At 50.9% G+C, this 25,206-nt stretch overlaps 1 protein-coding gene across 1 annotated transcript in view; it reads right to left on the reverse strand.

Moving 5' to 3' along the window:
- Positions 1–17,177, reverse strand: part of LOC120602961 (microtubule-associated tumor suppressor candidate 2-like) — a 129,627-nt gene extending 112,450 nt beyond the window's left edge. The window contains exons 1-3 of the mRNA XM_039863356.1: positions 17,108–17,177; positions 14,578–14,691; positions 4,068–4,229 (exon numbers count right to left, since the gene is read on the reverse strand). Coding sequence (XP_039719290.1) covers positions 4,068–4,229; positions 14,578–14,691; positions 17,108–17,177 — 346 coding nt within the window. The remainder of the gene's footprint in view (positions 1–4,067; positions 4,230–14,577; positions 14,692–17,107) is intronic.
- Between the last annotated feature and the right edge of the window lie 8,029 nt (positions 17,178–25,206).

A 25,206-nucleotide genomic window follows, 5' to 3' on the forward strand; every position in this document is an offset into this window, starting at 1 on the left:
CTAAAGCCCAGCCAGTGCTCCATGCCACCGAAGGCACACCCACCCTTCTTGGCTCTTTTCTTCCCACGCTCTGCTTTGGTTTTAGGCATCGACCAACATGGAAAGGCGCTGAGGCTCCTGGGAGCGGACAAGGGAAAGGAGACAGGCCGAGAGTCCATGCTTATCACAGCGCTTCACAGGGAAACGCGGTACGAACACGCACTCGGTGTCAACGCTCTCCATCCAGCCTCCATGGAGCGCAAGGTGACAGCTTCTTCCAAAACTTAAATACCGATGGACTTGATTTGGCAATTCTGCTTCTAGAAATCAGTGGCACGAGTGTGGAAAGATCTATATCCAAAGATGCTTCGTACAATAATAAAAATGTGTAAATAATCGAAATGCACATTGGGGAATGGTTAAATAGATGATGGTATATCCACACTAGGGAGTACTATGCAGCCCTTAAAAAGAATGCGGTCGCTCTGTCTGGTACTAGCAGGGAGAGATGTCCGTGATAAATAACAAAGCCGGTTGTTGAACAGTATGCACTTTTATCCCGTTTTTACAACACGAAATGTTATCTGTACTATGGGTATAGAAAGACGAGAGACAGGCACCCGATTTTTAACGCTGGTTACTTCTGGGCAGCAGGATCTCGTGAATTCTCCTCTGGTACTGCAGGTGTGTCCTCTACTGCTTCCCAAACTACATACAGTATTACTCTTGCTGTTGTTTCGAGGAAAGACTTTGAAAGATAAATGTACCTTTCTCCTCACTTGGATCTGCGGCATTTCAATTATAATTGCTAAATAACACCCTTGGCCACTAAACTAGTAACAGAGAATGAGGTTATTAGAGTTGTCAACTCAAATGCCCTAAAAAAAAGAAAAATCAAACTGCCTTGACGAACTGCTTCAGAGGCCACCTTCGTGTAATGATTAAAACCAGGCTGGACTCACCAGACGTGGCAGCTGTGACTGTGATTTTTTTCCATGCTGTCTGTCTTCTGACCATTTTGTGGCTTGCACGTTCCTCTGGCAAATGAACAGACGCCCATGCCCATCCTAACTTCACCTGTCCTCGCTCCCTGGGGTGGCTGAGCTGACTCTGGTGTCAGCTCGTGATTCACGGTGTTTCCTGCCTGCTGTGAGGGCCTAAGCACCCCCCGCAACCCCCCCACTGACCAGCCAGAACAGCAAACGGGCCCGGATGGGGAGGCAGACCGTCCTCCTTCCCAACTCCGAGCCCACCAGATTTTTCTGTCTCCGTGACTTCAAGCAAAGGAGCGGGTCTCGAAGGTATTGCCTTAATTGTTCTCCCACAAAGATCCTTCCTAACGCTCCACCTTCCCATAACCTCCTCTGTCCCAACAGACTGCTGCTTCCCCGCGGGGTTCGCCGTGACAAACAAGCTGAAGCTGTGACCGCCGCTGAGACTCGGCCTCGGGGAGAATGTGGCCGCCGCCACGCGGTAACGCTGGGGCCCCGAAGGGCCCAGAGCAGCCCGCCCGCTCTGACTCGGGGCCCCGAGGTTTGTCACCGCCCCGAACCACGCGCTGCCCGACTCCTTTGTTACCAGGAAGCAACGTGCTTCCAACTGGTGGCGCTAAAAGTGCGTGGATCACATGCCGTGGTAAGACTCACCCCCCCATCATCGCGACCTGAGACTCCCACAGCGGAGACAGGGATCCTATCACCCGTCCTGTCTTTTCCGAAAGCAGAATATTTTGGTTCGGCAGGTGCTTCCTGGATTTCTCCACTGACGACGTGCCCGGTAAAGGGAGGACAGGTGATGCTCGGCCGAACCGGACGGAGGGCAGGGAGGACTCCTGCCTACGCGCACAGCCACGCGCTCAGGAAGCACCCCGATGAAGCGGCGAGCTACTTGTATTTTTAAATTATAGTGTGCCCAGAAATACCTGAATCTGTGGAATTCAATGCAGAAATAAAAATCTGCTTTTAAAGTAGTGAAATTAATTTTTGTGATACAAGCTGGATTTTCTGTAGTCCGTAGGCGAACAGCCTCGCTATTCCCAGAATTTTTTTTTTTTCCTCTGGGTGAAGAGGAACCCAAACAATAAAACACCAGCTGTTCCTTTTCTATGGCATCATAAGAAATCCCTCTATACCTTAGGCTGAATAAAGGAAGTTTACGCTCTATAATACATCAAGTCAAGGTGACAGAATCGGATGGCATGTCGATCAAGGAGTAATCTACCTTCATTTCAGATCAATATTCTCAACTGAAAACATTTTCCTATTTGCTACGACGACTGCCAACCGGTTTGAAGTAAAGCCTGACTATTCATGTAAAATCATATGGATCAATGCTCTGGGGAGTGTTTCTGTTTGACATGCGAACAGCAGAAAAGCTTTCCATTAAAATTTTGAGGAAAGGAAATCATCAAAAGACCAAGGCTAAGTTTCCAAAATTCTTGGGAAGCTTCCCTTTACGTAGCCATGAACATCATGTTTCATAGGTATGTATATTTCACCATTAGCACTGTGCCCACACTTTCTGCTGTCATTGCATTGATGTCAGTGAGGTGACAAGCGGTGTTACATCACAGGAAGACTCTACTGCAGGAGTGGACCGCGTCGTATGCCTCCAGACACGTTTAAACACAGCTCTCAGCCTGTGTATGAAAGCCGGGGGGAGGAGGGCGGCATGGACGGACGACAGGGTTATTGTAAAGGACTTGGAAAACTGCACGCCAGGTCACCCGCAACGTCCCATTGTGGGTGCCTGTCGCATCTGCGATCACGGGGGCAACGGCGAAGAGGGCGACCCCAAGTTACAGGAGCTCGCTGTCCTCTTGTGGGGTCGCCCAGGGAGGGAGGCGAAGCATCACAGTCGAGAAATGTTTCCAACGGCTTATGTTGGAAGTAGGGTGGGCATGACCCCAGCAGTCAGAATCGCCCAAACGTCTCACGGTCCCCACAAATCCAGCGACTTGGGCTTTGGCTGTACCCCGCCTGCCGACTTTCCGCTTTTTCCAGTGGAAAGGCAATGTGCAAGCAGACTTTGTTTTAGAGACTATGTTTCATTTAAATTAGAAATTCAAACCAATGGAGTAAACGCAAAGCCAGGGTTCCGTGATAAAATTTGTCTTTTGACGACAATCATCTTGAAATATAGGAAGGCTCAGGGGTTGGAGTTAGGTAAAACGTCGAAGAAAATATCCTGACATCTTTCACAGGAGCTTCCTGCTTCGTCTTCCACCCCACGCCCTCCCCTGGTAACTGAAGTCCGCTTTCTCTGGGTTTTTACATAGTGTGTGTGGTCTCCTTGCCCCAGGCCGGGGGGCAAACGGACCATGGCCTCGCCTTCTCTGCTGCCACCCCGCAGTGATGGGGGTCCAACACCCACCCTCCTGGACTGTGGGAGAGGGAAAGCCAGCCTATGGACTATGTGCTAGGACATCTGTACAGGCCAACACGTGCCCGTGTGTGACACAGGAGGAGCGAGTGGGCAGGGGCCACAGTGGGTGGCTTCGGCTATGTCTGCTGACAAGCACCTGGGCTTATCACACCTTTGCAGCACGTGAGTTCCCTGCGTCCGGCCACTAGCTTCACGGGTGTGGAGCGGCAGGGCGTGGGCACCGTTTGCTGGGCATGGCTCTGGGTCAGCCTTTCTGCCATAGCTGTTGATCCCCGGATCCCAGCTTTGGTGGCTTGAGCCTGGAGCCAGCCGGGGACCGCGCCCCTGGGTTCCTGTAGAGGTTATGGGACACATTCCTGGAGGTGCAGCCTGCAGCTCCCTCCTCCGGTCCTGCCAATGATCTCATTAGCACCCGCTTCCCCGAGCCAAATGCCAATCTGCCTCAAAAAAATAGCTTGATTCTTGTTTGTTTGTTTGTTTGTTTGTTTGTTTGTTTTTGGCAATCAAAACAAAACTGTGCGACTTGACAGGTTGCCAATCAGGGGGACAGTGAGAGGCAGATGTGAAAATTTAAACATACGAAAAATGAACATGCCTTAAAAACAATGGCATTATTTGTTAGTATTATTATTAACTGTAAATGCCATGTGAAATTCATCTACCATCCCATCCAAGTAAAGACATTTTAAGGCGGAAAGTCTTACCAGCGGGTGTGGACGTGGATTTTGGTGCCGGCAGCAAACTCCTGCGGGGTGTTGTCACGCTGGGGGGTGCTGGGGGGGCTGCCCGGCTGGCCCCCTTGGGTGCATCTTTGGAGGGCAGAGCTGCCTTCAGAGCCGGCGGGTCTTCGTTCCCAAAGGTCGAGCCTGCGGGAGGCAAACGGCAGGTTAATCATAACCTCATGAAAAATGGATGGGCCCCCTTGCCATTTGCAGCTGCCAACCGATCCTGCTTTAGAACTTGACCTGACTCTCAGTGAGTGGCCTTGAAAAGCGTTTTTCCCGGACGGATATGGAAAAGAGCTCCCTTCAGTCACCGCGTCAGAGCTGTCATTCAAATCTCCTGTGCAGGGGGCGCCACCAAAGCCACGAGCAACCTCGGTCCCCCGAAGATTTTATACACGCATGTACACACTCACACACACAATTTGCTTATGCGGACGTGTAACTATAGATGCATATGATGAGCATTTATTTATCCGATGACTCATTTGTTTGATAACTCGCATAAGAACTCTCTTTTGAATAACAGTGTGAGTGACCCAGGAGAGGTGACATTGAGAATGTCCACACGTACCCCAAGTGCAAGAGTTTACTTCAGGAGCTCCCTGGAAACCATCTAATCCCACCTTCAGAATGAGAGGCTTGGGAGGAAGGGGGAGGGGTGGGGAGCATGGAGACAGAGAAGCCCGGAACTCACAAAGCTTTTTGTTCAAGAAGCTGAGACCTCATCAAACCGAGAGGACCCTGGGCTGGAGCCTCGTTTGTTTCAAAGGCAGGAGACATTTATTGATAATTTCAGTTCACGATTCATCCATATAAAAACAGACTCTTTGTCCGTAAGGCAGCTCGTTCACCATCAACTGCCCTGACCATCTGAGGGCATGACAAACTGGGATATGTGTCAGACTTAAATGTCAAAGCGGTCAGGGCCCAAACTTTTCTTCTAGATCTTTCCAAACCTATGGACAGTGACACCACTCTCTATTCCCTGTTAAAGGACAAATCTTCTAAATCTACCTCTGAGTACAGCTGCGAGGCCTAATTCACTAAATTAAATAGAGAGCCGGAAGGTAATGAGATTACTGCCTCTTCGGGAGAAAACCATCCAGTCTTAGGAATGTGACCGTCTGCCGTGGAAAATAAGCAATGACAGCTGGAAGAGGCGCACTGACTTTTAGAGAGAGATGAAATGTTTTGTTTTCCTCATTTCAAAAGGAGAGTCGTAACATTCTATTGAGATAGAGCCTGCATGAAAACGATAACATTATTCATGGCTTTAGCGTTCAAAACATCCACAACCACTTAGAGTAAGAGAATGTTGCTTTCCTCCCGCCGAAGATCTGGAAGTCCGCTTAAAATCAGTGCAATCTGTTTCGCTCCTAAAGAAGAGTGTACTTAGAAGGGAAAAATAAACCTACGCCCGTGCAAAGCTTTAAATCATTCTAGAAGTGCTTAGAGAATGCACCTGATCTATGCACTGAAACGCCACTCCAAGGGTATGCACCGCGCTGGGTGTCAGAAGAAAAAGCAAGCTCACGGGCGATTCAAACCTTGCCGGGAAAAGGGACCCGCGCACCCGCAAGGCAGCGTCTTAGCTCCCGAGTCACGGGGCAGCCTCGCCGGTCCGATCCTGGACCTCAGAGAACCTCTGGCACTTTGCAGGACGTTTCAGATGGGGAGGGGGGGCTCGGCCACGAGAACTGTTTCACATGGAATTATCTGCTGGCTCGCCTACTGTTGACACACAGCCAGAATCTCTTCACCAAAATGTGTAGAAGTCAATCAAGCACATTTAACAATTTATTAAAATTTCTTAAGAAGGGAAATATTTTGCATCCTTCGTGGAGTTCAAATGCCCTTTGATCAGATCCTCTTGCACTTGGTGTCATTCTCCTACATGAAATTTATTCTTCAACAAACATGTCAATTTAGGGATCTGGCCACTTTCCCGGCTGGGAAGTAACCCGTCTGTTTGAAGCGGGGAGCGTCGAGGAAGCTGTGTACTCCCCTCTGAGACAAGTCCCGAATTATCAAAAATAAAGTAAAATAAATAAAATAATAAAACAAAATAACACTCTAGTCCTGTCCATTATCGCGGATACAGCTGCCAGTGAACAGTCCCACCCTCTGACACCCCGCTTAAGCGGGCCAGTAATGAGAGACGCGTGACTTGGCAAATAACACTGGTGTCAACGTGGCCGGGCAGGGAAACGCTGCGCTCGCCCCTCACGATCCCATCGAAACTCCAGCTACATTATACAACTGCCACCGTCGAGGACCCCCTGAAGACCAGAGGCACACAAGTCCTGTAACTAAGGGTACAAAGAGGAAGCCACGTGGAGACTGGATACCAAATGCCCACTGTAATTGAAACATTTTTAAAAAATTGTTTTAAGTACTCTGAATTTGGGAGTGGTACTGAACCCTATAACTGCCCTGGGTACATCATGATGATGCAGACGCTAGGAAACCACCACTTAACAAGAGGAAGAAGACAACTGGAAACGATCAAACTCTTATTGTATGAGCCAGAAAAATGTCTGTCTGTCTGTTTGTTTGTTAGTTTTTTCTGGAGGACTCAGCCAGGGGCAGTAGTCTGTGTGTCTAGTCCAACCACCTCATCCTCAACCAACCCGAATGAATCTACTTTGGCCTGAACAAGCCGGATGGCAAACGGTGTAGACTCGGGACTGGGACGACCAGGCTCAGGGAACCACCTCCCCTGCCTCCCGCCTGTCTGTGCCTCGGCTCCCTCCCTCCCTCGTAAGTGGAGATGATGATAATCGAGCTCACAGAGCTCTTCTGAGAATTAAAAGAGCTAACGCAAGTGAATTTTTCAGAAGTTGACACAAGGGCTAGTGCGAGAAAAACACTTGGAGTCGTGCCTGGCGCGTGGGATGCTCTGCCGTGTTAGTTATTAACACGCACGGGCTCCTGTGAAGTCCAGCGGCCAGTCATTACAGCCAGGAGGTTTTTCACAGGAATCTGGGGAGTTTTCATGGCTGCTCTCCGTGAGAAGAAAGGGAAGGGCCGAAGTGAATCTGACAGTGACTGTGGGATGAAAGAAAGACGAGAGAGGAGAGCGATGGAGCTCCTTCCGACCAGGGAAAGGCGGAACGGGCGCCGAGTGGTTCAGAAACACGAACCCCGCCAGCTACGCCAGTTACGTAGCCGTGACCTTGCTGAGACTGAGGGCAAGAGCACAGCGGCTTTCCAGACTGTTAGCTGCAAGTCGCACTAGCCACAGGTAGCGACGCACAGTCTTTGATTAATTGGTAATGAAATTGGTTTTAATGTATATGGTTCCGACAGGTAGTGAGGTTAAGTATTTTTTTCCATATCTATGTGGCCTATGTCTTCCATAAAATGCCCGTTCATAATTTTTGCCCATTTTCCCACTGAAGTGTTTTTGACTTTCTAGTTGACATACGGGAGTTCATTGAATATTCTGAATTCTGATCCTTTACTGGTATATATTTCAAATGTTCTCCAGTCTTTGGCTTGTCTTCACACTTACGATGCTTTTATTCAGAAGTCTTTCATTTTAATGCAGTTGATTTTTCTCATTCCATCGGTAATTTGTGTGTCTTAGCCTTTCATTCCCTACCTGCTGTCATGAAGATGTTCTCCTATGCATTCTTCTATGTGTTTTAATGTTTTGGTTTTTGCATCTAGGTCATTAATTCACCTGGAATGGGGCATGAGACAGGGTTTGGATTTGCTGTTGTTTTCCATATAGAGAGCCATCGTCCCAGCCCTGTACATGGCATCTTCTCTGCCATATCTGCAGTGCCAGCTGTTGTAGGTCGAATTTCCACACAGGCATGATTATTAGGGTACGCCGACAACCCCCAAGTATCAGTAACTGACAGTGAGAGTTTATGTGTTGACCATCTGCTGTTCCGGGGAGCTCCACTCCAGGCAGGAACTCAGGGGCCCAGGCTCCTTCCATCTCGTGCTTCTGCCATACCCTGGGCATCCCGAGAGACTTTAACATTCAGCTGACATGTGGGGAAACAATGAATTGTTGATGGGACGGTGGTTTTAAAGGCCTGGAAGTGGCGTGTGTCACTTTCGCCTTCAGCTCACTGGCTTGAACTCAGCCACACGGTGGACTGGGCGATGTTTAGTTTATGTCCGGGAGAAAAGAGAAATGGTTTGATGAATGGCTCTCCACACGAGGTTCCATTTCTGAGCAATCGATTCTGTCCCATCGATCTCTTTGTCAATCACTGTATCAATACCACACGGTACTTCGTCACTCTAGTTTAAGACCAGGACTGGCATGCCACCCTAGGATCCGACGGGTACCTCCAACCTTGCTCCTTTGCTTCACAAATGGTCTTGGCAATCCTTGGCCCTTGCCCTGACGTGCAAATTCTAGAATGTTTTTGTCAACTTCCATGCATAGTGGTCGGAATTTTCAATGGATACAATTCTTTTTTTTTTTTCCTCAACTACAATGTAATCGAAGGAGAAGCAAGCACAGATTTCGCTGAGCTCAGCAAACACACGCTGAGCACCAAGATACTCCAGGTGGCTTGCTCGGTGACTGACAGAGAAGGCTGCATCCTGGGAAAGACTAAACCTCGAAACAGGTGGTTCCAACAAGGGGACAGCATGAATGGAGCCACGGGGGATCCAAACGTGTGGGGCTGTGTGGGGTTCAAGAGACGCTGGCATTCGGTGGGTGGACTCATCAACACTTCTCTTCAGAAGACGTAGGAACGTAAGCGGCCGTGAAAAAGGGGGTTAATCAATGTTAGGTAGGAAGAAAAGACAACCTCCCCGGCAAACAATCTCAGGCCGTTAAGGACATTTTCCCATGCTCTTGTTAACCCCGGGTGCCAGCTCACCTCCTTACTTCCGTTCCCTTCTCCATGCCAGTGGTGCTCCCGGGCTTGTCACATTATCACCGCCAAAGCAGAAGAGTACTTAGCCCCCTGCACATAGTGACTAAAGGACCGCAGGCTCCTGCTCCCCTGGGGGGCAGTGGCCGCCTTTTGTAGACATCCAAATTGTCATGTCATCCATTTACCATCTAGAAGGTAAGGCCTTCCCCATTGGGATGTGGGAATTTGCCAGGTGTATCTTCTGCATGGTTACAGAATCCAGCCGGGTCCAGAATCCAGATCCACAAACCAAATCGCCCTACGCTTTTCTCCTGAAACCATTAGGACCTCCGTCCTTGTTCAGCACCAAGTTCCAGAACAAAGTGCTCTCCTCATCCTTCGCCCTAGAGCTCCTTCCCCATCCGTTTGAGCATCCGAAGCTGATTGACCTGGTCTGTCAAAATCTCGCGGAGCTGGACCGCTACCTTATACCATAGGCAAAAACTAATGTAAAATGAATCGAAGACCTAAATGAAAGGGCCAAAATTACAAAACTCTTAGAAGAAAATAGGTGTAAACCTTGATTACCTTTTGACGAGGCAGTAGTTTTAGAAGTGGCACCTAAAACATAAGTAACTAAAGAAAACACATGAAAATTAGGCTTCATCAAAATAAAAATGTGCTTCAGAGGACACTATTAATAAAGTGAAATGACAACCCCTAGAATTGAAGAACATATTTGCAAATCACGTATCTGATAAATAACCCAATCAAAAAAGAGCATATGATTTGAATAGATATTTCTGCAGGTATATAAGAAGGTATATAAATGCCAATAAGCATGTGGAAAGATGCCCAGCATCACTCGTTGTTAAGGAAATACACATCGAAACCATGAAGTACCACTTTAAACCCACTAGGATGGTTATACTAAAAATACAATCAGTAGCGACTGCTGTGCAAAAATTGGAACCTTCACACATTGCTGGTGGGACTGTCACACAGTTAATCATATGACCCAGCAGTCCCACTTTTAGGTATGTGCCCAAGAAAACTAAAAACACACGTCCACGCAGAAACCTGTGTGCGGATGTTCACAGCAGCAGCATCCACAATCGTCAAAAAGTGGGAACCACCCAACGTCCATCCATGCCGAATGGATAAATGAAGGTTAAGAAGGAATGAAGTACTGGTACCGGCTCCGATATGGACAAGTCTCGAAAACACCACAGTAAATGAAAGGAGACAGGCGCGAAAGGCCACGTGCTGCACGACCCCAGTTATGGGAAATGTCCAGAACAGACAAATCCACTGAGACGGGAGGTAGATCAGTGCTTGTCAGGGGCTGGGGGAAGCGGAGTGTGGGGGTGACGCTGATGGGTGAAAATGTTCTGGAACGTGGTAGGGGTGATGGTACGTAACCTGGTGAATGTACTGACTGAAAACCCCTGATTGCACACTTGAAAAAAGGGTGAACTTCATGGTATTGGAATTATGTCTCAATATGAAAAAAATCTCATCCATAGTGTCCTTTCCTGGAGCCCCGGCTGGAACAAGCTCTGGGAATTCTGATTCGGCTTTCACCTCTCCCCGCTGGAGACTCTGGGTCTTCTGTCCTCATGCAGCTATTATACCTGTTTTCTGTCCCCCATCCCTGCGAGCCCCACGGTTGCCCCATCTGCTGGCGGCACACTCTTGCATAATACGAAAATGGCTGCGCCAGGAAGCCATTACTGCCTCCTACTCATTCCAGCAGAATGACCAAGCCATGTGAGGAGGGCGATATAAGATTCATCCCGAAACCCCACCCCTTCTCATCGACCCCGCCCAGCACCTGTGAGTCGGAGCTGCTCTCATCCTAAGGCTGTGTGCGCCCGAGGTGGGCACTGGGCGGAGGAAGTTTAGATTCGCAGGACGCCCCAGCTCCTCCGACAAAGTGGTGAGCGGTGCGACGCGACCCTTTTCGAGAGGGTAACCCTGACTATAACCGCAGCAGGGGTGAGAAGCTAGGATTTCCGATCCATATTATGATGCCCTGAATTCACGACTTCGTTTACTGGGGATGCCAATTACCGAGCCCGGCTTTATAAAGAGGACAGAATGAAAACGAGGGACAAACACTAACCAGATCAGAACGGGGTTCTTAGGGGGTGGCCGGAGAGGAAGAACAAAGCAGCCAATAATAACATGATGGCACGACAGCCGAATTTTAAGAAACACGTTTCACTGATTTTGAATATTTATCCACCTTATAATGATTAAACTACTCTCTCGACTGATTTTTTAAAACAATCTCAGACGATCGTGTCTAATGTTCTGGCTGTGTGATTGCCTAATTGGTGCATATTTCATTGATTTAGCAGCATTTATCACTTGGCGGCAAAATTTAGTTTAATTATTAAAGTATCGACTGCATGTTTTATTTCCCACCGTCTGCATATTTTTACCCAGGTGTATTTTTATTTCTCACATTAACGAGCTGAGGGAGACCTGCTGTCTTATCGTTTTGGCAAAGCTGTTCCTTTGTCACAGTGAAACAGACCAAGCATGCTGTGTGCCAGGCCCTGCACCAGACGGGGGCACGGGACAGACGCGGTCTGTTGTCACACAGCTTACGTTCCCGTGGGGGTGACGCGCTGACCACAAACGGGCACACGTGATTCGCTGTGGAAGAAACGCCAGGGGCAGAGCTAGCGGGACGCCTCAGGAGGACGAGGGAAAGTGCAGGCTGGCGGGGAGGCTGGGGAGACTTCATGGAGGAGGCGGCCCCGAAGCGACGGCTTCTCCCGGCCACGCACGGCCCCCGCCTCCTCTACCCCTATTACAAATGGAATCGCCACCGTTCTAGAAACAGAATTAAAGCCGCAAGATGCGCCTGGCACCTCTCTTTGCTTGTGTCACCCGAGCCAGTCCGTGTGGCTCCGCTTCCGTTAGGACTTCTGCAGGATGCAACCCAAGGGAACTGCAGCTCCTCCTCCAGCCGTGTCTGTCCCCGGCGGCCTAGGTCCCGACGGAAGGACAAACACGAGACACGCGTTTTCACTACTCACGCTTCACCCACCACACGTGGCGACTTCTCACAATGCTGTGGTCGCCTCAAAGCCGTTCTCGGCACAGGACTCCAGTGGTCCAGTAAGGTGTCCCAGCCCCGGGCCAAGGACGTGTCCGCCTCTACACTCAGAACCCTCACCAGGTGACAGGACACACTTCTACAGGTAGAAGGGGACGGCTTCGGGCCCACGGGACCTTACTGGATTCCTGCTGCCGGCCTCAGCTCCTGAGCTGGAACGCTGGGGCAGGCAGCAGGGTCTGAACAGTGACAATACGAGCGTCACATGCGAGAGTCACGGGCTCCGTGGGTTCTGCCGAAATCCGATACCGGAAACCTATTAATAATATTCACCTTAAAGAAGTTAGTTAGGCCTCCAATGAAATGGCTCATTGTTTACGTATTTACCTCTGTCATTAGGTGAACCTGAGAATTACATGAGAAAATGCACATGGAGCGCTTTGCGAAGCGCCCGGTCCTCGGTGGGTGCCAGCCGTCACCACTGCCAGGGCCCCAGCGCCAGCAGAAGCAGCTCCCTTTCACCAGCCGTCATGTCCACATGCTGCCCCTCCGTCCCACACGACCTCGAGTGGCACCCCACTCCATGAGATCCTGGTGATCCCCATGGAATCACCCTCGAGACGTCCCCAAGGCCGCCAGATCGACCAGGGAGGCAGGCGACCTCTGCGGTGGCCGGTACTGACACGGACAGTCATCTCTGCCTTCACGAGGTCCTGCTGCTTCGAGAGGGGGTGTCCCACGCCCCGGGGCTAGGCAGCGCTCCCCCGATCTCCTCCTTTTGACAGGGATCACACCTCAATCATCACAGGAGAAAAGAAAGCTTTAGTCCCCCTAATTTCTGGCCTGCCCCCTCCAGGCCCTCTCCTTCTAGAGTCCATTCTCATATGTAGCAAAGAGGGTCTTTCTTACTTCCGCTCAGGAAATAGGGGAGATGTGGGTGCAAGCGGCCTGGTCACATGAGAGTCACGTCCAGGGACACAGACGTAAAAGGGGATGTAGGCCCGAATGAAGGGTGTCTTCCTCCCTCTGAGGAAACATGTCCTGTGACGTGGCCAAATCTCCCAGTCCTTCACATGCGGGTCAGATGCTACCGCCCTGGATAACAGCCCCACCTCGAAGTCACAGAAGCCATCAGGAGCGATGAAAGGCAGCGTGGCCCAGACCAGGACTTCTGAACCCCCACTCCATAAACGACTCAAAAAGCTTCCTTTGATTTGAGAAATTCTCTTTAATACTTAGCAAGTCACATGCCCGGAGGACGGAACGCAGTCAAATATTGATGGAGGTCAGTAACTTAAAAGACCAACGGCTAATAGCCTCTATCGAGAGACATGTGAGTAAGTAAAAGCAACTTTTTGCCGGCCTTCTTTCACATTAGTGAGGCCAGTTGTCATAGATCCCTTCTCCCCATCTGAAACACTTAGAAGCCTGAGCCATCGTCCAGAAGACTCTGGTTCACCGACTTATGAATCTTTTAGTAGTTGATACCTTGGGGAAAATCTTTAAACTGGAGCATTTTAATTATATGCTTGATGTGGGAGTTGTTACGAGATAAGAACCTCTGATTTGAACTCGATTTAAATTCTGCCGAACTTATTAATGTGGTATAAGAAATTAAAGAAATGATCAAGGGCTGACCTTTCAGCTTTTATTACTAGAGCAATAAGAAACTTTCCCATCTCTGGAGCTTGGATTTTGTGCTCTAACAGAGTCTTCTTTTTGTCACTTTGATTAGTTGTTTCGAGGCGTCTTGAGGGACTCGTGGATTATTCTGTGCCAAGCATTGCTTTAATGAGCCACATTTTAGCGGCAGACTAAGTTCAAATCTCGAGAAAAAAACAAGTCAGATGCTGAAAAGTGGCTCGTGGTACCTGAGCCCCAAACTCCTTTCCCGTATAGTGACAAACACAGCAGGGGCGGCCAGGAGCCGGGCTGTACCGTCCAGCTGGAATTCCCAGACCTCCATCAAGAGAAGCCCTTCTACTCAGCAGCTTTTGGGGTGTGAAATCTTTAAGGGGGAAGAAATTGAACAGAGCCACTGCTCTAGCTGAAGGAAAGCTAAAGATTTAACTGACGCGCAGGACTTAGCTGTGTCAGTGAAAAGTGCGATGGTGACATCTAATGTCCTCCTGGTTTAGTCTGATGTCTCCTTCTCTACCAGCTCTTGATGGCTGATTTTTGGTGAACGCTTTCGCTAGAGTAGGGCTGTGTGAATGAGCTGTCTCCCATGCTGGCCGTTCAGTAACGGGGCCTTCCCTGCTGTGCGTAACTGTTACCCTCATCAATCTCAGTCACGAACTGGGACGCTGGGCTGAAACATTCCTGATTTGGAGAGCTTTGGTCCAAAGCCTCGAACCTCCAGGAGCTGCACTAACATCCAAATAAACATATCTCGGTGTCACGAACAGCAACCGATTTCAACAGAAACTGTTCCGGGCGAAATGGATGGTGATGCTTGTCGAGCAGTTTAAATCACCATGGGTTAGTGGAGAAATGTCGTTTGTTGGAAGAAGTAAACAGGTGTTAAAGCACTAAAATGACTGGTCAAAACCGATCAGAATGAGTTAGTTCTTTTCTTTGCTTGGGCTACCTGTGCCTTTCTGGCTCTTGGCTCTTATGAAACGGCTGCGGTCGCCGCCCCCTTTGGCAGATGCTGCGTGGCCATCGGGGACGGTCACTAGCTTTCCTTCACCTGTGTCCACATCTGTAACATCAGAAGAGCAGGAGCAGGTACCACAGGGACTAAAAAAATCACGTACGTGGCATCTGATGCGTGGCAAGCACTAAGTGTCAGGCTCCTCTCTCCCCGCTCCGAACACCGGCTGCTCGCTCCGTAGTTCACAAGCATCGTTCATTTCTTCCGAGTCCCTTCTAATACGAAACTTCAGAAATTGAAAGCCATCTTTCCATTCACGTTTGTGGGTAAGGCTAAGGCTGGTGCCCGCCGTCGTGACCATCCTCCATGCAAAATAAAATTGCGACTATTTAGAAACCTGCCATAAAACCACGTGAGCTGGTCTCCACACTCCACTCTGCCCGAGGCGACAGAGCCTGGCCCCATCAGCTTTTTGGGTTTCGCGAGTCTCTGATATCAAGCTGGAGCCCTCGTGGGCTTCAGTCCTCGGCATGCTCCCCTCTGTCTTCTGGTGCTTTCCTCCTGCGGTCATCCAACACGGGCAGCTACTTCTGCCGGACGACGGGGAGGGTGCAAAGCAGGTGCAGGCCATTGCCTGGGTCCCCCTGCATCGCCCAGGACGGGACACCCCACTGCCCACAGCGGCACCCCGGCACGCCCTCTCTCCACGCCTGGCCTCCAGCCCGAGCGAGCGCCAGGTAATAAGTTCTTTCTCACTTGTTTTCAAAAAAATCCACAAAGTTGAAGAATGTAAATAGAGAGTAACTATAAATATCTATTATTCATAGCACTTAAAATTCTTAAATTAAGGTTTATAAGGAGAAGCATTTTAATCTAACAGCAAAACCTGAATTCTTCATGATTTGGGACCAGCGGCTGAAGGGCGCAGAATTCAGAGAAGGCTTCAGCCTAACTAGGTAGCAGCAGGAGCTTTGGACCAGGTAGGGACAGGGAATAACATAAAAACCTTCTTCGTCTTCTCCCCCAAAGGCTGCATGTACAGGAAGGCGGGAGAGGGCCAGGCTGAGCCTTCAGCCTTAAGCAGAGGCGGAAAAAGTTGTTCCCTAAAATACTGATGAAATGCAGCATCCGCTAAGGTCCCCTTCCCTAAGGGGACTCCTGGTGAAGTGGGCAGCAGCAGACAGGAACAAAACCCCGAGCTTCTCCGAGGATGAACATTTTTATTTTAGGTAATGGCAGATGGCGAATGTGAGTGTAATCAAGGTGTGTGTGGGAAACAGGATGCTAAGCCGTCTCCTAGGAGCCTGGCTCCCTGCTACACCCCCTGCCTGGTCCCCAGGGGGGCGAAGGCGATGGGCTGGACTCCCGAGATTAATCCACTTGCCTTTAGGAAGGGGAGGGTATCTGGGGGTGGGGGCCTGACCTGACCTCTATAAAGGCACGGGCTTTCCTCTGGCTGGAGGCAGAAGAGAAAGTCAGAGACACAAAGCACGAGAAGAATTCGACACACCGTCGCCAGCCTGAATGGGGGAGGGGCCAGCAGCAAGGGATGCATGCTGGCAGCCTCTGCTCGCTGAGGACAGCTCCCCACTGGGCACTGGCAAGGAAAGAGGAACCTCAGTCCTACAACCACGAGGAAGTGAATTCCGCCGGCAATGGCGTGAGCTGCGAAGAGGCTTCTTCCCCAGAGCCCGGAGAGGAGCTCAACCAGCCGACACCTCGAATTCAGCCTCTGAGCCCCCGAGCGGAGAATTCAGCTCGGCCGTGAGGGAGCGACAGTCAGGTGGTTTCCAGTCTCTCGGTGGCTGCTGCTTTGCCGGGTGGCAGTGGGAACCTCCTGCAGACTGACGGCGCTTCAGCCAGGGGGACGCGAGCAGAGCTGGCCCGGCACAGCGCTGGCCGGAGGCAGGCCTCAGGGACAGGAGGACGCAGCAGAGGTGAGGACAGACCGAGGGCACAGGCCACGGTGCCCCCCGGATGCACAGGGGCTGCGCCGACCTCTGAGGCTGGCTCTCCTGGTGGGAAGCACACGGGGCCACCACATATGTGTGACGCAGTCTCAGAGGAACGTCTCATCTCCCCGAATCTAAGTCCCCTCACCCGTAAAATGGGTCCTGGTGCAAATTTAAAGAAATAACCCAGGTGAGGCCCCGGCAGAGCCCGCGACACAGGACACACTCAGCAACCACTCCTTCCTCTCCCTTCTGGCCTTGTTGTTCCCCTCCGCTCTCTAAAACACGAAACGACGCTTTGCCCAGCGGACACCCTTTCCATGCTCTGCGCTTCTTCCGGAGGAAAAGTTGGGCCCTTGGCAGGCGCAGGAGGCCAGTCCCTCCTCGCATGTAAAGGCCAGCAACGCCGGACCGGGGATCACGCCGTGACGGTGCCACGCTGGGTCCGGGCTTTGCTGCCCTTAAACAGATGGTTCTGTCCAGCCGGAAGGCCTTCCCATGTCCCTCCTGCCAGGGGACCTCTGCTTCATCCTTTAGAACCCAGCTCAGGCACCGGGACCGGAGGGCCGCACACAGCTGTACCACTACCCGCTCCGACATGCTCACGACCCCTGCACGGACGCCGACGTCGGCGCCCGCCATGCGGTAGTGATGAGGACTTTGGAATGGATCCTGAAGGCACCAGAAAGCCACCGAAGGGTTTCGATGACAGAATGCCGCGGGCGGCGTGCACACTCTAGCGGGCTCGCCAGGGCAGGGAGTGGGGAGAAGCATGGAACGGGGGAAGGTTGGAGGCCAGAAAGGAATCCGAAGCTGCGTCAGCCGATCAGTGAGACAAAGCAAGGGGCTCAGCCAGTGACGTCCACGGGAAAGGGGACCAGGCACAGTAAGGAGGACCCGACGGGAAGAAGGCAACTTCAGAGGGGAAATGCTTGTGGCAGGGAGAGGGCCGCGTGGTGTTGAGGGGCCACCAACGGTGTGACAACACCCGCTGGGAAGCCTTTCATGGGCCAACACGTGCTAGTGAGCCTCCGGGTCGAGGAAGGGTCCCAAATGAGGTGTGGGGGAGAGTTCATTTTCATGTAGATAAAGCTGGTTTGGTCAATTATGAGTGGAGCAAATCATGGGTATCACAAACAACGCAACCGTCCCTCAGAAGCAGAGATACTGGTGGCTCGGTGCAAGCGTCAGACAGTTTGAGACACCGAAGTTAAATCTTCTCTCTCTTTCCTTCTCTGTGTTTAGCCAATGAAATACCAGTCTCTTCCGTTCACAGTTACACGAGCTCATTCATGCTCAGAGACACGCACACGGGCAGATCCCAAAGAGACCGAGGACGTGAGCATATAACGGGGACAGTAAAAGGCAGTGCCTCTTCCCTCGCTGGGGCTGTGCTATCCACACCAGCCTGTCCAGGCCTCCTGCCCTGAGCGGTCAGCACTGGCCTCGGACGACATATCCCAGTGTCGGCCCCTGGTCCCCCGCCGCCCGCATCTTGCTGTCCCCAGTGGTTCGCTGCCCCTGACTGCCTTTTTGATAAACTCTGGGCCACGGCTTCACAGCTGGAAGTGTCTTCCGTTTCTGACATATTGCTTGATCTTATGCCAATACGCCAGGCCCCCTCCAGGATTAGGCCCCTGTCCCTGCCCCCTGCCCTGGCCTGGAAGAAACAGGGACTAACGCTGACCTCGAGGCTGATGCCCGTCTGACACTTTTATTAAGTATCTATATGAATGAACTCGTGTAATCTGTGCAGCCTTCTGCTCGCTTTGCAAAAGCAGAAACTAAGGCTGAGTAATTTGGAGGAGACCGGGTTACAAAGGCAGTAAATGCAGAGTTAGCATTCAAATTCAAGTCTGTCTGACTCCAAGTCCAAGTTCTTTCAATGATTCAACGGCCTGGTGGGAAACTGAAGGCTGCTTTGAACCCCAGCAGCCCGGTGGCTGGCCCACAGGCTGTGGATTTACCTTCTAGACATCACGTTCCCCAACCTGAAATTCCCAGGACCTCCTAGCCCTCCCTCAGGTTCCCGCAGACGGCTCTGACTCTCGGATAGCATTATGAGTCCACAAACCACAGAACTGCGCTCGCCTGCCTTCTTCAAACCCCAAAGGGTCAATCCTGGGACTGGTGCCTGGAGTTTGCTCCCTAGAGATGCTTTCATTGGGTATATTCCTTAGAGTGTTACTGAGCCTCTGGTTTCTAATGCGAAACCATCATAGATCAATGCCGCCAAATGACCCAAAGGGAGTTTAGAACAACAGATCCTGAATATGGGTGAGTTCCTCTACCTCTGTGTATTAATAGTCAGATTTTCCATCCTAGGACGACAGCTTGACAGATGGACCAGAGCGGGCTGCAAGTCACCCTGCCAGAAACCATCCCACAGGGGACAAATCCGCACTTAATCGGGCCTGACGGAGAAAAGCCCTGGGATTAATCTCAAAAACAAAGGCCAAGGTTTACGCCCCTTCCTCGCCCGCCCCCATCTGGACCCCTCCACCTCCGCTCCGAACATGAGACATGGGGTCCCCTCGGCCAGGTCTGCTTACGTCTGCCTCCAGCTGTGTGGGGCACGATTATAGGAGCTGCACTGAGAACCACTTACGGCCGAGGTAAGCGGGCACCAGTGGCGAAAACCATTTGGCTGGAGCGAGGGGATGCTCGGAACTTGGCATCTTTCAGGAAAAGAACCAGGGTGCGTTTTGTTCAAGTAAGCAATTTTGTGGGGGGAAAAAATCGATCGTGGTTGCACAGGTATTATAACTTTAAAACTACTGAACGGCGGGGCGAGACGGGGGAGCGCTGAAACCGCGCGGTCCATCATGGAATTGTGTGATGGCTGGCTCGGCGGGCGGTTCTATATTTCTGGATCGACGGCACGAAAAGTGGAAAGCGTGCAGAATGAGGTGAGGTGGAGGTAATCCGAGCTGGCAGTGTTTGCATCGGCTCGCTAAGTGCCACTCTATTTTCTTGTCACGGGAAGGAATCACCGGCGTGGAGAAAGCTAAACGGATCAGAGCGGGCAGGGGACCGAAGAGACGCTTATTTTTAGACGGGGGCGGGGCTGCAAAATTCCTCCTGGAGAAACCCGAGCGCACGTTTCCCAGACCGGAAACCCCGCCGCCCGTGCCGACGCGCCACGGAGAAGGCCGAGCACTTCCCACACGTGCAGCTTGCCGGAGGCAGCGGTCACGTGGCTCCGACTCCCCAGGGAGACACCTCAGTGCCATGGAGAGGTGTGAGTGTCTAATCACTCCGTGGTGCGCCTGAAACTCACGGAAACTCAGTGCAGGCTGGGCTGGAACTGGGGAATAAATCAATAGCGAATAAGCGAACAAGGATGCACTGCTGGACCGCGCCCCGGCACGTGGAGGTGACCTGAGCGCCGGACACGGAGGATTCCCACCTCCACTTCCGTTCCATCGACGCCTGGGTCGAGGCCCAGGCCGTTCTGTCTCCGTCTTCCTGTGCATTTATTTATTCATCCACTCGTTCGCTCACTCGCTCATGCATTCATCTCATTCAACAGAGCCTCCTCTGTCTGTGGAAGCCCCAGTGGGACTAAACATTTAGCGAGAAAGACACGAAGCATGCATCACACTTAAAATTATTCACAACTGGTCATACAGTGTGCCTCTTATCTGCAGGGGATGCCTTCCGAGACCACCAGTGGATGCCCGAAACCGCGGATGGTACCAAACCCTACATGTACTGTTTTTTCCCTGTAGGAACTCACCTCTGCACATGAAAGCAGCACTTCATGGCTTCCCTTTGGCATATCCAAGTTCCCAGCGTTGCTACTCTTGACCTTTGGGGCCATCGTTAAGTAAAAGCAGCATCACCTGAACACGAGGGCTGGGATGCCGTGATGGCGACCGAGTGAGTAACGCGCGAGACCTCGCGAGATTTCAGCACGCTGCTCAGCACGGTGTGCGATTCTGCAGGGGAGGGAGCAGGTCATGAATCTCCGCGTGGCTTTGCGAAAACTGAGTTTCAAAGGCTGGGCGTCACGGTCAGAGATGCTGAGAGAGACATCAGATGTCTGCTCGGCTCTCCCGTCTCGGGGACGCCACCCTGGACCATCCTCCCGAAGTGCCCTCCGCTGCCGTCTGTACCTTGACCACTACGTCGGCCCCCGAGGACAAGGACCACGCTGCTTGTCCACCGCCATATCCACGGCACCTAGAACAGCGCCTGACACACAGTGAGGATGCAGTAAAATCTGTTGAATAAACGAAGGCGCTCAGGAGACACTGGGCTGGAGGGAGACCATTGGGAGCGTGTGGGGCCATTGGGTAGCTGGGCTTCTTGGAGGGAGAAGAGAACAGGACCCAGGATGAAACCCTCACGAGAGAGGGAAAACACCCTCCAAAACGTAAATGTGCTGTTAATGACCGGAATGTTCCAGTGAGGGACATGTCACATAAATAGCCAGTTCTCTCTCCACATTACCAGTCTGGCAGAACATTCTCCCTCCTCAGCTCATCAAGAAATTTTCCTGCGGCACCTGAAATCTGACTTCTATCTCAAACTACTTGCCTCTTCTCCACAAGTCACCCCAGAGCGTTTCTCATTCGGGGTGGTGGGGACACACAGCTCCGCTCCTAGAAAAGGCTAATTATCAGAAGGGTCCCCAAGGCTAACATTTACGTGTTATTATTATTATCGTTTGGTTGCCTTATGTGTTAACTAGACCTAGTCTAAGAACTTAGCCAGAAAATACACATCCATGGGGACAAGTGTTTCACGCTCTAACTAGAGCCACGACTTGGCAGGACCTCTCCACCGATTCGGAATCCATTGGAAAGGCTTGCTACACCTGGTAGGTTACTTTGGACAACAGGTGAGACCCTAGAACTTGGAGGGCAAATCGGTCTTGTTTCCACGCCAAGTGTGGAGTGCCCAGTTCAGGGGGATTCCCAAAGCTTTGTTCTAACTTCTCATTAAGACCTCAAAACAGCACGGTGGTGCCTCAAAAAAAATTAAACATAGAAGGATCACGTGAGCCAGTGATTCCACTTTATGTACCCAAAAGAATGAAAAGCAGGGGGACTCAAACAGATATGTTATTCATGACGGCCAAAAGGCAGAGACGACTCACGAGCCCGTGGACAGATGAACGGATGGATGAGACGTGGTCTGTCATACAAGGAACTATGATTCGATCTTAAGAAGAGATGGAATTCTGACACACGCTCCGACGTGGATGAACCGTGGAGACAGTATGCTAAGTGAAATAAGCCAAATTAAAAAAAAAGAAGAACAAACACTGTGTGATTCCCCTTACACAAGGTCCCTAGAATAGTCAAATTCACAGAGACAGTAGAGGGGTATCGGGAGCTGGGGGAGAGGAAACGGGGAGTTGGGGCTTAATGGGGACAGAGTTTCAGTTTGAGAGGACGAAAAAGTCCGATGAGAACACAACAGAAAGCACTTCACGCCCCTGAGCCGCGCACTTAGAAATGGCTACAATGCTAAGTTTTCCGCTACGTATATTTTCCTGCAATAAAAAAGCAGACGAGCACACCAAAAAAAAAGCTCATGACGCCCCAGACGGTAGGCGTTGTTGTTATTATCGCGACGTCACAGCCGAGGCTGAGGAAGGGTGGAGCTGGGGGTCTGAACTTCAAGCTACATGACGTTCGAACCAACAGGGCCAGAAGGGCTGGCGTGCCCTGGAAAGTTCCCGCCACAGCCTCGCTCACGGCTTTCAGCGACAAATCGCCACCTCGTCTTTTTTCTTCTTTCCCTGCACTTTGAATTGTCAGTGCCAAGAGGGAGCATTTCGTGGAGTTCGAGAGGACTGGTGTCTGAATGTGTGCTGCAAACACGCCCCGGGCGGCATGATGGCCTTCGCCGTGCTGTCCTGCCGTTTAAAGCTTGACGTTTGGTCAGCGCGGCTATTTGCTCAAATCTATGAGACGCTCACATCTCTGAGCATTGAAGATTTTTCCCCCCCAGTGGGTAGGTGTTAAATGGAATTTACCTGCAATTAAAAAAACAAAAAAAACCCCAAAAAACTAGAAATCCTTGGCACTTCACTAAAAAATTTTCCAACATACATTAAACTCATAGTTTCTCTGAAGAAAAGACTAGAGATGACAACACCGATCAGTATGTATATACTTTTCAAATTGAGAAGACAGATTTCAACGGAAATGTTCGAAAGCCTAAAATCAAGAGCGTTCCCTCCCTCTGTGAAAATGAGGGAGAGGCGAGAGGGGGAGGGGGCCTTCGCATTCGGCGACGTGAACAGAAAGGGGAGGACCCTCACGTCGCGGTGACGCAAATGTCCCCATCCTCTCTGTGTTCTGAGAACGAAACTCACGCGAGGTGCTCAGGGACGAGCCAGGAGGGAAAGCTCAGCCGGGCGTGAGAGGTGCAACGATCGCATCGTCTCCAGGGACGGCTTAAGACGTGGGCGCCTCTTCGCGTTTCAAGGGAACGAGAAGCGTATTGACCGGAACGGCTCTCATCGGTAGCACTGGTCTGAGGCCATGAGCAAGGCAGGCTGATACTGATGCTCGTGAATTTTCCTGTTCAAAGTCATTCGACCGAACTTCGGGATCAGGGGGATGTTCAGGGGCCGCTCTCTGGTTCTGGAAATTCTCTCTTGGGGAACTCTGGAGGGTCTCGGGGACCTGGGGCTATATCAATTTTGTTCTCCCTCCCAAATGTGCCCCTTCTGTACCTTGTCGTTCCCAAACCGGCCTTCCGCAAACTCAGTCCCTTCTGTGCCACCTTCACTACTTGTTGCCACATCTGCTTGCCGCTCCGCTGTTACTTATGCGATACTTAAACAATAAACTCGCTTTTTAAAAAACTTAAATACATTTGTAAATGGATTTCATAACGCAACATAAACACACCACTGCCGTTGTCCATAAATACAGGGTCACTATCCCACGAAACGCTAACGAGGCCGTATTAAAATCTAACGCCGCCGCCGGGGCCACTCTCTCTGCTGAAGAGAAAGACGAGCAAGTGCCGGAGGGGTCTTTAAAGAATGGCAGCGGACATAAACCCTTTCTCCTTGATTCGTGACAAGGACAGAAGAACCAAAGCAGGGTCAGCCCTCACACGCTGAGTGTCCCTGTGACCTAACGAGATTGCCGCTTACTCAGCGCTGAGCCTCGAGCACCGGCCTCTGTCTGGGTCACACTTCGGGCCTCCTCGCCCACCCAGGACTGAGCTCCACCCAGGATTCCTTGTCCCCGCAGCCTTCTCCCGCCTGAATGCTCACCCTTCCGGGGCCCAAATCCCACGAAGTTCAGTCGGGAGAACGCTTTGCCGTCTCTGTTCTCCTCTGCCCAGCCCAAATCGTTCATGAGCCACCACACCTGCCTGTGACATTCTCTCGTCACCTGCGGCTCGTAACTCGGGCTCTTCCTCTCCCTGTCCCATTTTTTTCCACGATGGTTCCTTCCTATTTATCAAAAAATATTGGCATCTGGATCACCTTTAAACATCCCAAATGAAGCCCGCAACAGAATGTTTTCAATACCCGAAGGACGATACATCCAATACTCTAGCTTAATCGTTTTTCTATATCTTCGATTCAGCTGGCTTTTACTTTTAATCTACCTCATTCGACCTTAATCACAGCCGGGCATAGCACCTTGGACTTGATCCGTATCCGACACCACGAATCCCAATGCCATACGCCAACCATAACCCCCCCCACCTGCAGTTTCTTGCCTTCGCCAGCTTTTCACGTGGGTCTCAGGGCCCCCGTCCGCCTCCACGCCCCTCACGCGCTCCCACTCGGCCACCTCCTGCTTTCGCTTGCTTCTCTACTTCGGCTGAAACCCTCGTCCTTGGCCCCGAACGAGTCCGTCGGTAGGTGTCTTCCGGGTCCACCACCTGGTCCTTGCCCAGCCCTGGTCATGAATACGATTCTCTCCCTCTGCTCTTCAGCTGCCGGAAGAGGCAGGCTTCCCACGTTTGTGTTTTGCTAACACTGCACTAACTCTGTGTGTCTCCAGCTGCAGATGGGCCGACAGCATTGGCTGATGCCTGGCCATCTGCCCAACCCACTCCTTTCCCCCAGGTACCCTCCGCTTTACCTCTTTTCCCAAGCCAACCATCCTCAACTCCCCTCACTTACCTATTGGCCTGAGGCCTCAATGAGAAAGATGAGGCTAATAGGCAGATATTAGTTCACCTTCCTACTCTGCACTTGTGAGCCTACCTACACACACAGCCATCCTTGCCTCTGGTCCGAACCTCAAAACTGTGGTCCTTACTGAAAGAAGCCAGACATAAGAGACTATTTTTTATATGGTTTCATTTACGTGAGATTTCCGGGAAAGGAAAACGTATGGAGACAGGAAGTAGTTTAACGGCTGGGGGTATAAATGGCCATGAAGGATTGTATTAGGTGGATGAAAATGTCCTAAAACTGGATACGGTGATGGCCAAACCACTCAGAAAATTTACTGAAAATGATTAGACTGTATACGTTAAATGGGTAAATTATGCTATGTAAGATTAAAAAAAATTGTGAAAAAATCATACAAATATTAAAAAAATTTATATTGATAAAAAATGAATTATAATAGTTTTATTAAAAACTACTTTAAAAACCAAAATTATGTCTGAAATATCATATATCTAGAATGACTACTAAGCCAAACGAGACACCAGGGTAAGTAGGCATGAAATGGGA

The sequence above is a fragment of the Pteropus medius genome, unplaced genomic scaffold (assembly GCF_902729225.1).
Source record: "Pteropus medius unplaced genomic scaffold, Ma_sr-lr_union100, whole genome shotgun sequence".
Lineage (NCBI taxonomy): Eukaryota > Metazoa > Chordata > Mammalia > Chiroptera > Pteropodidae > Pteropus > Pteropus medius.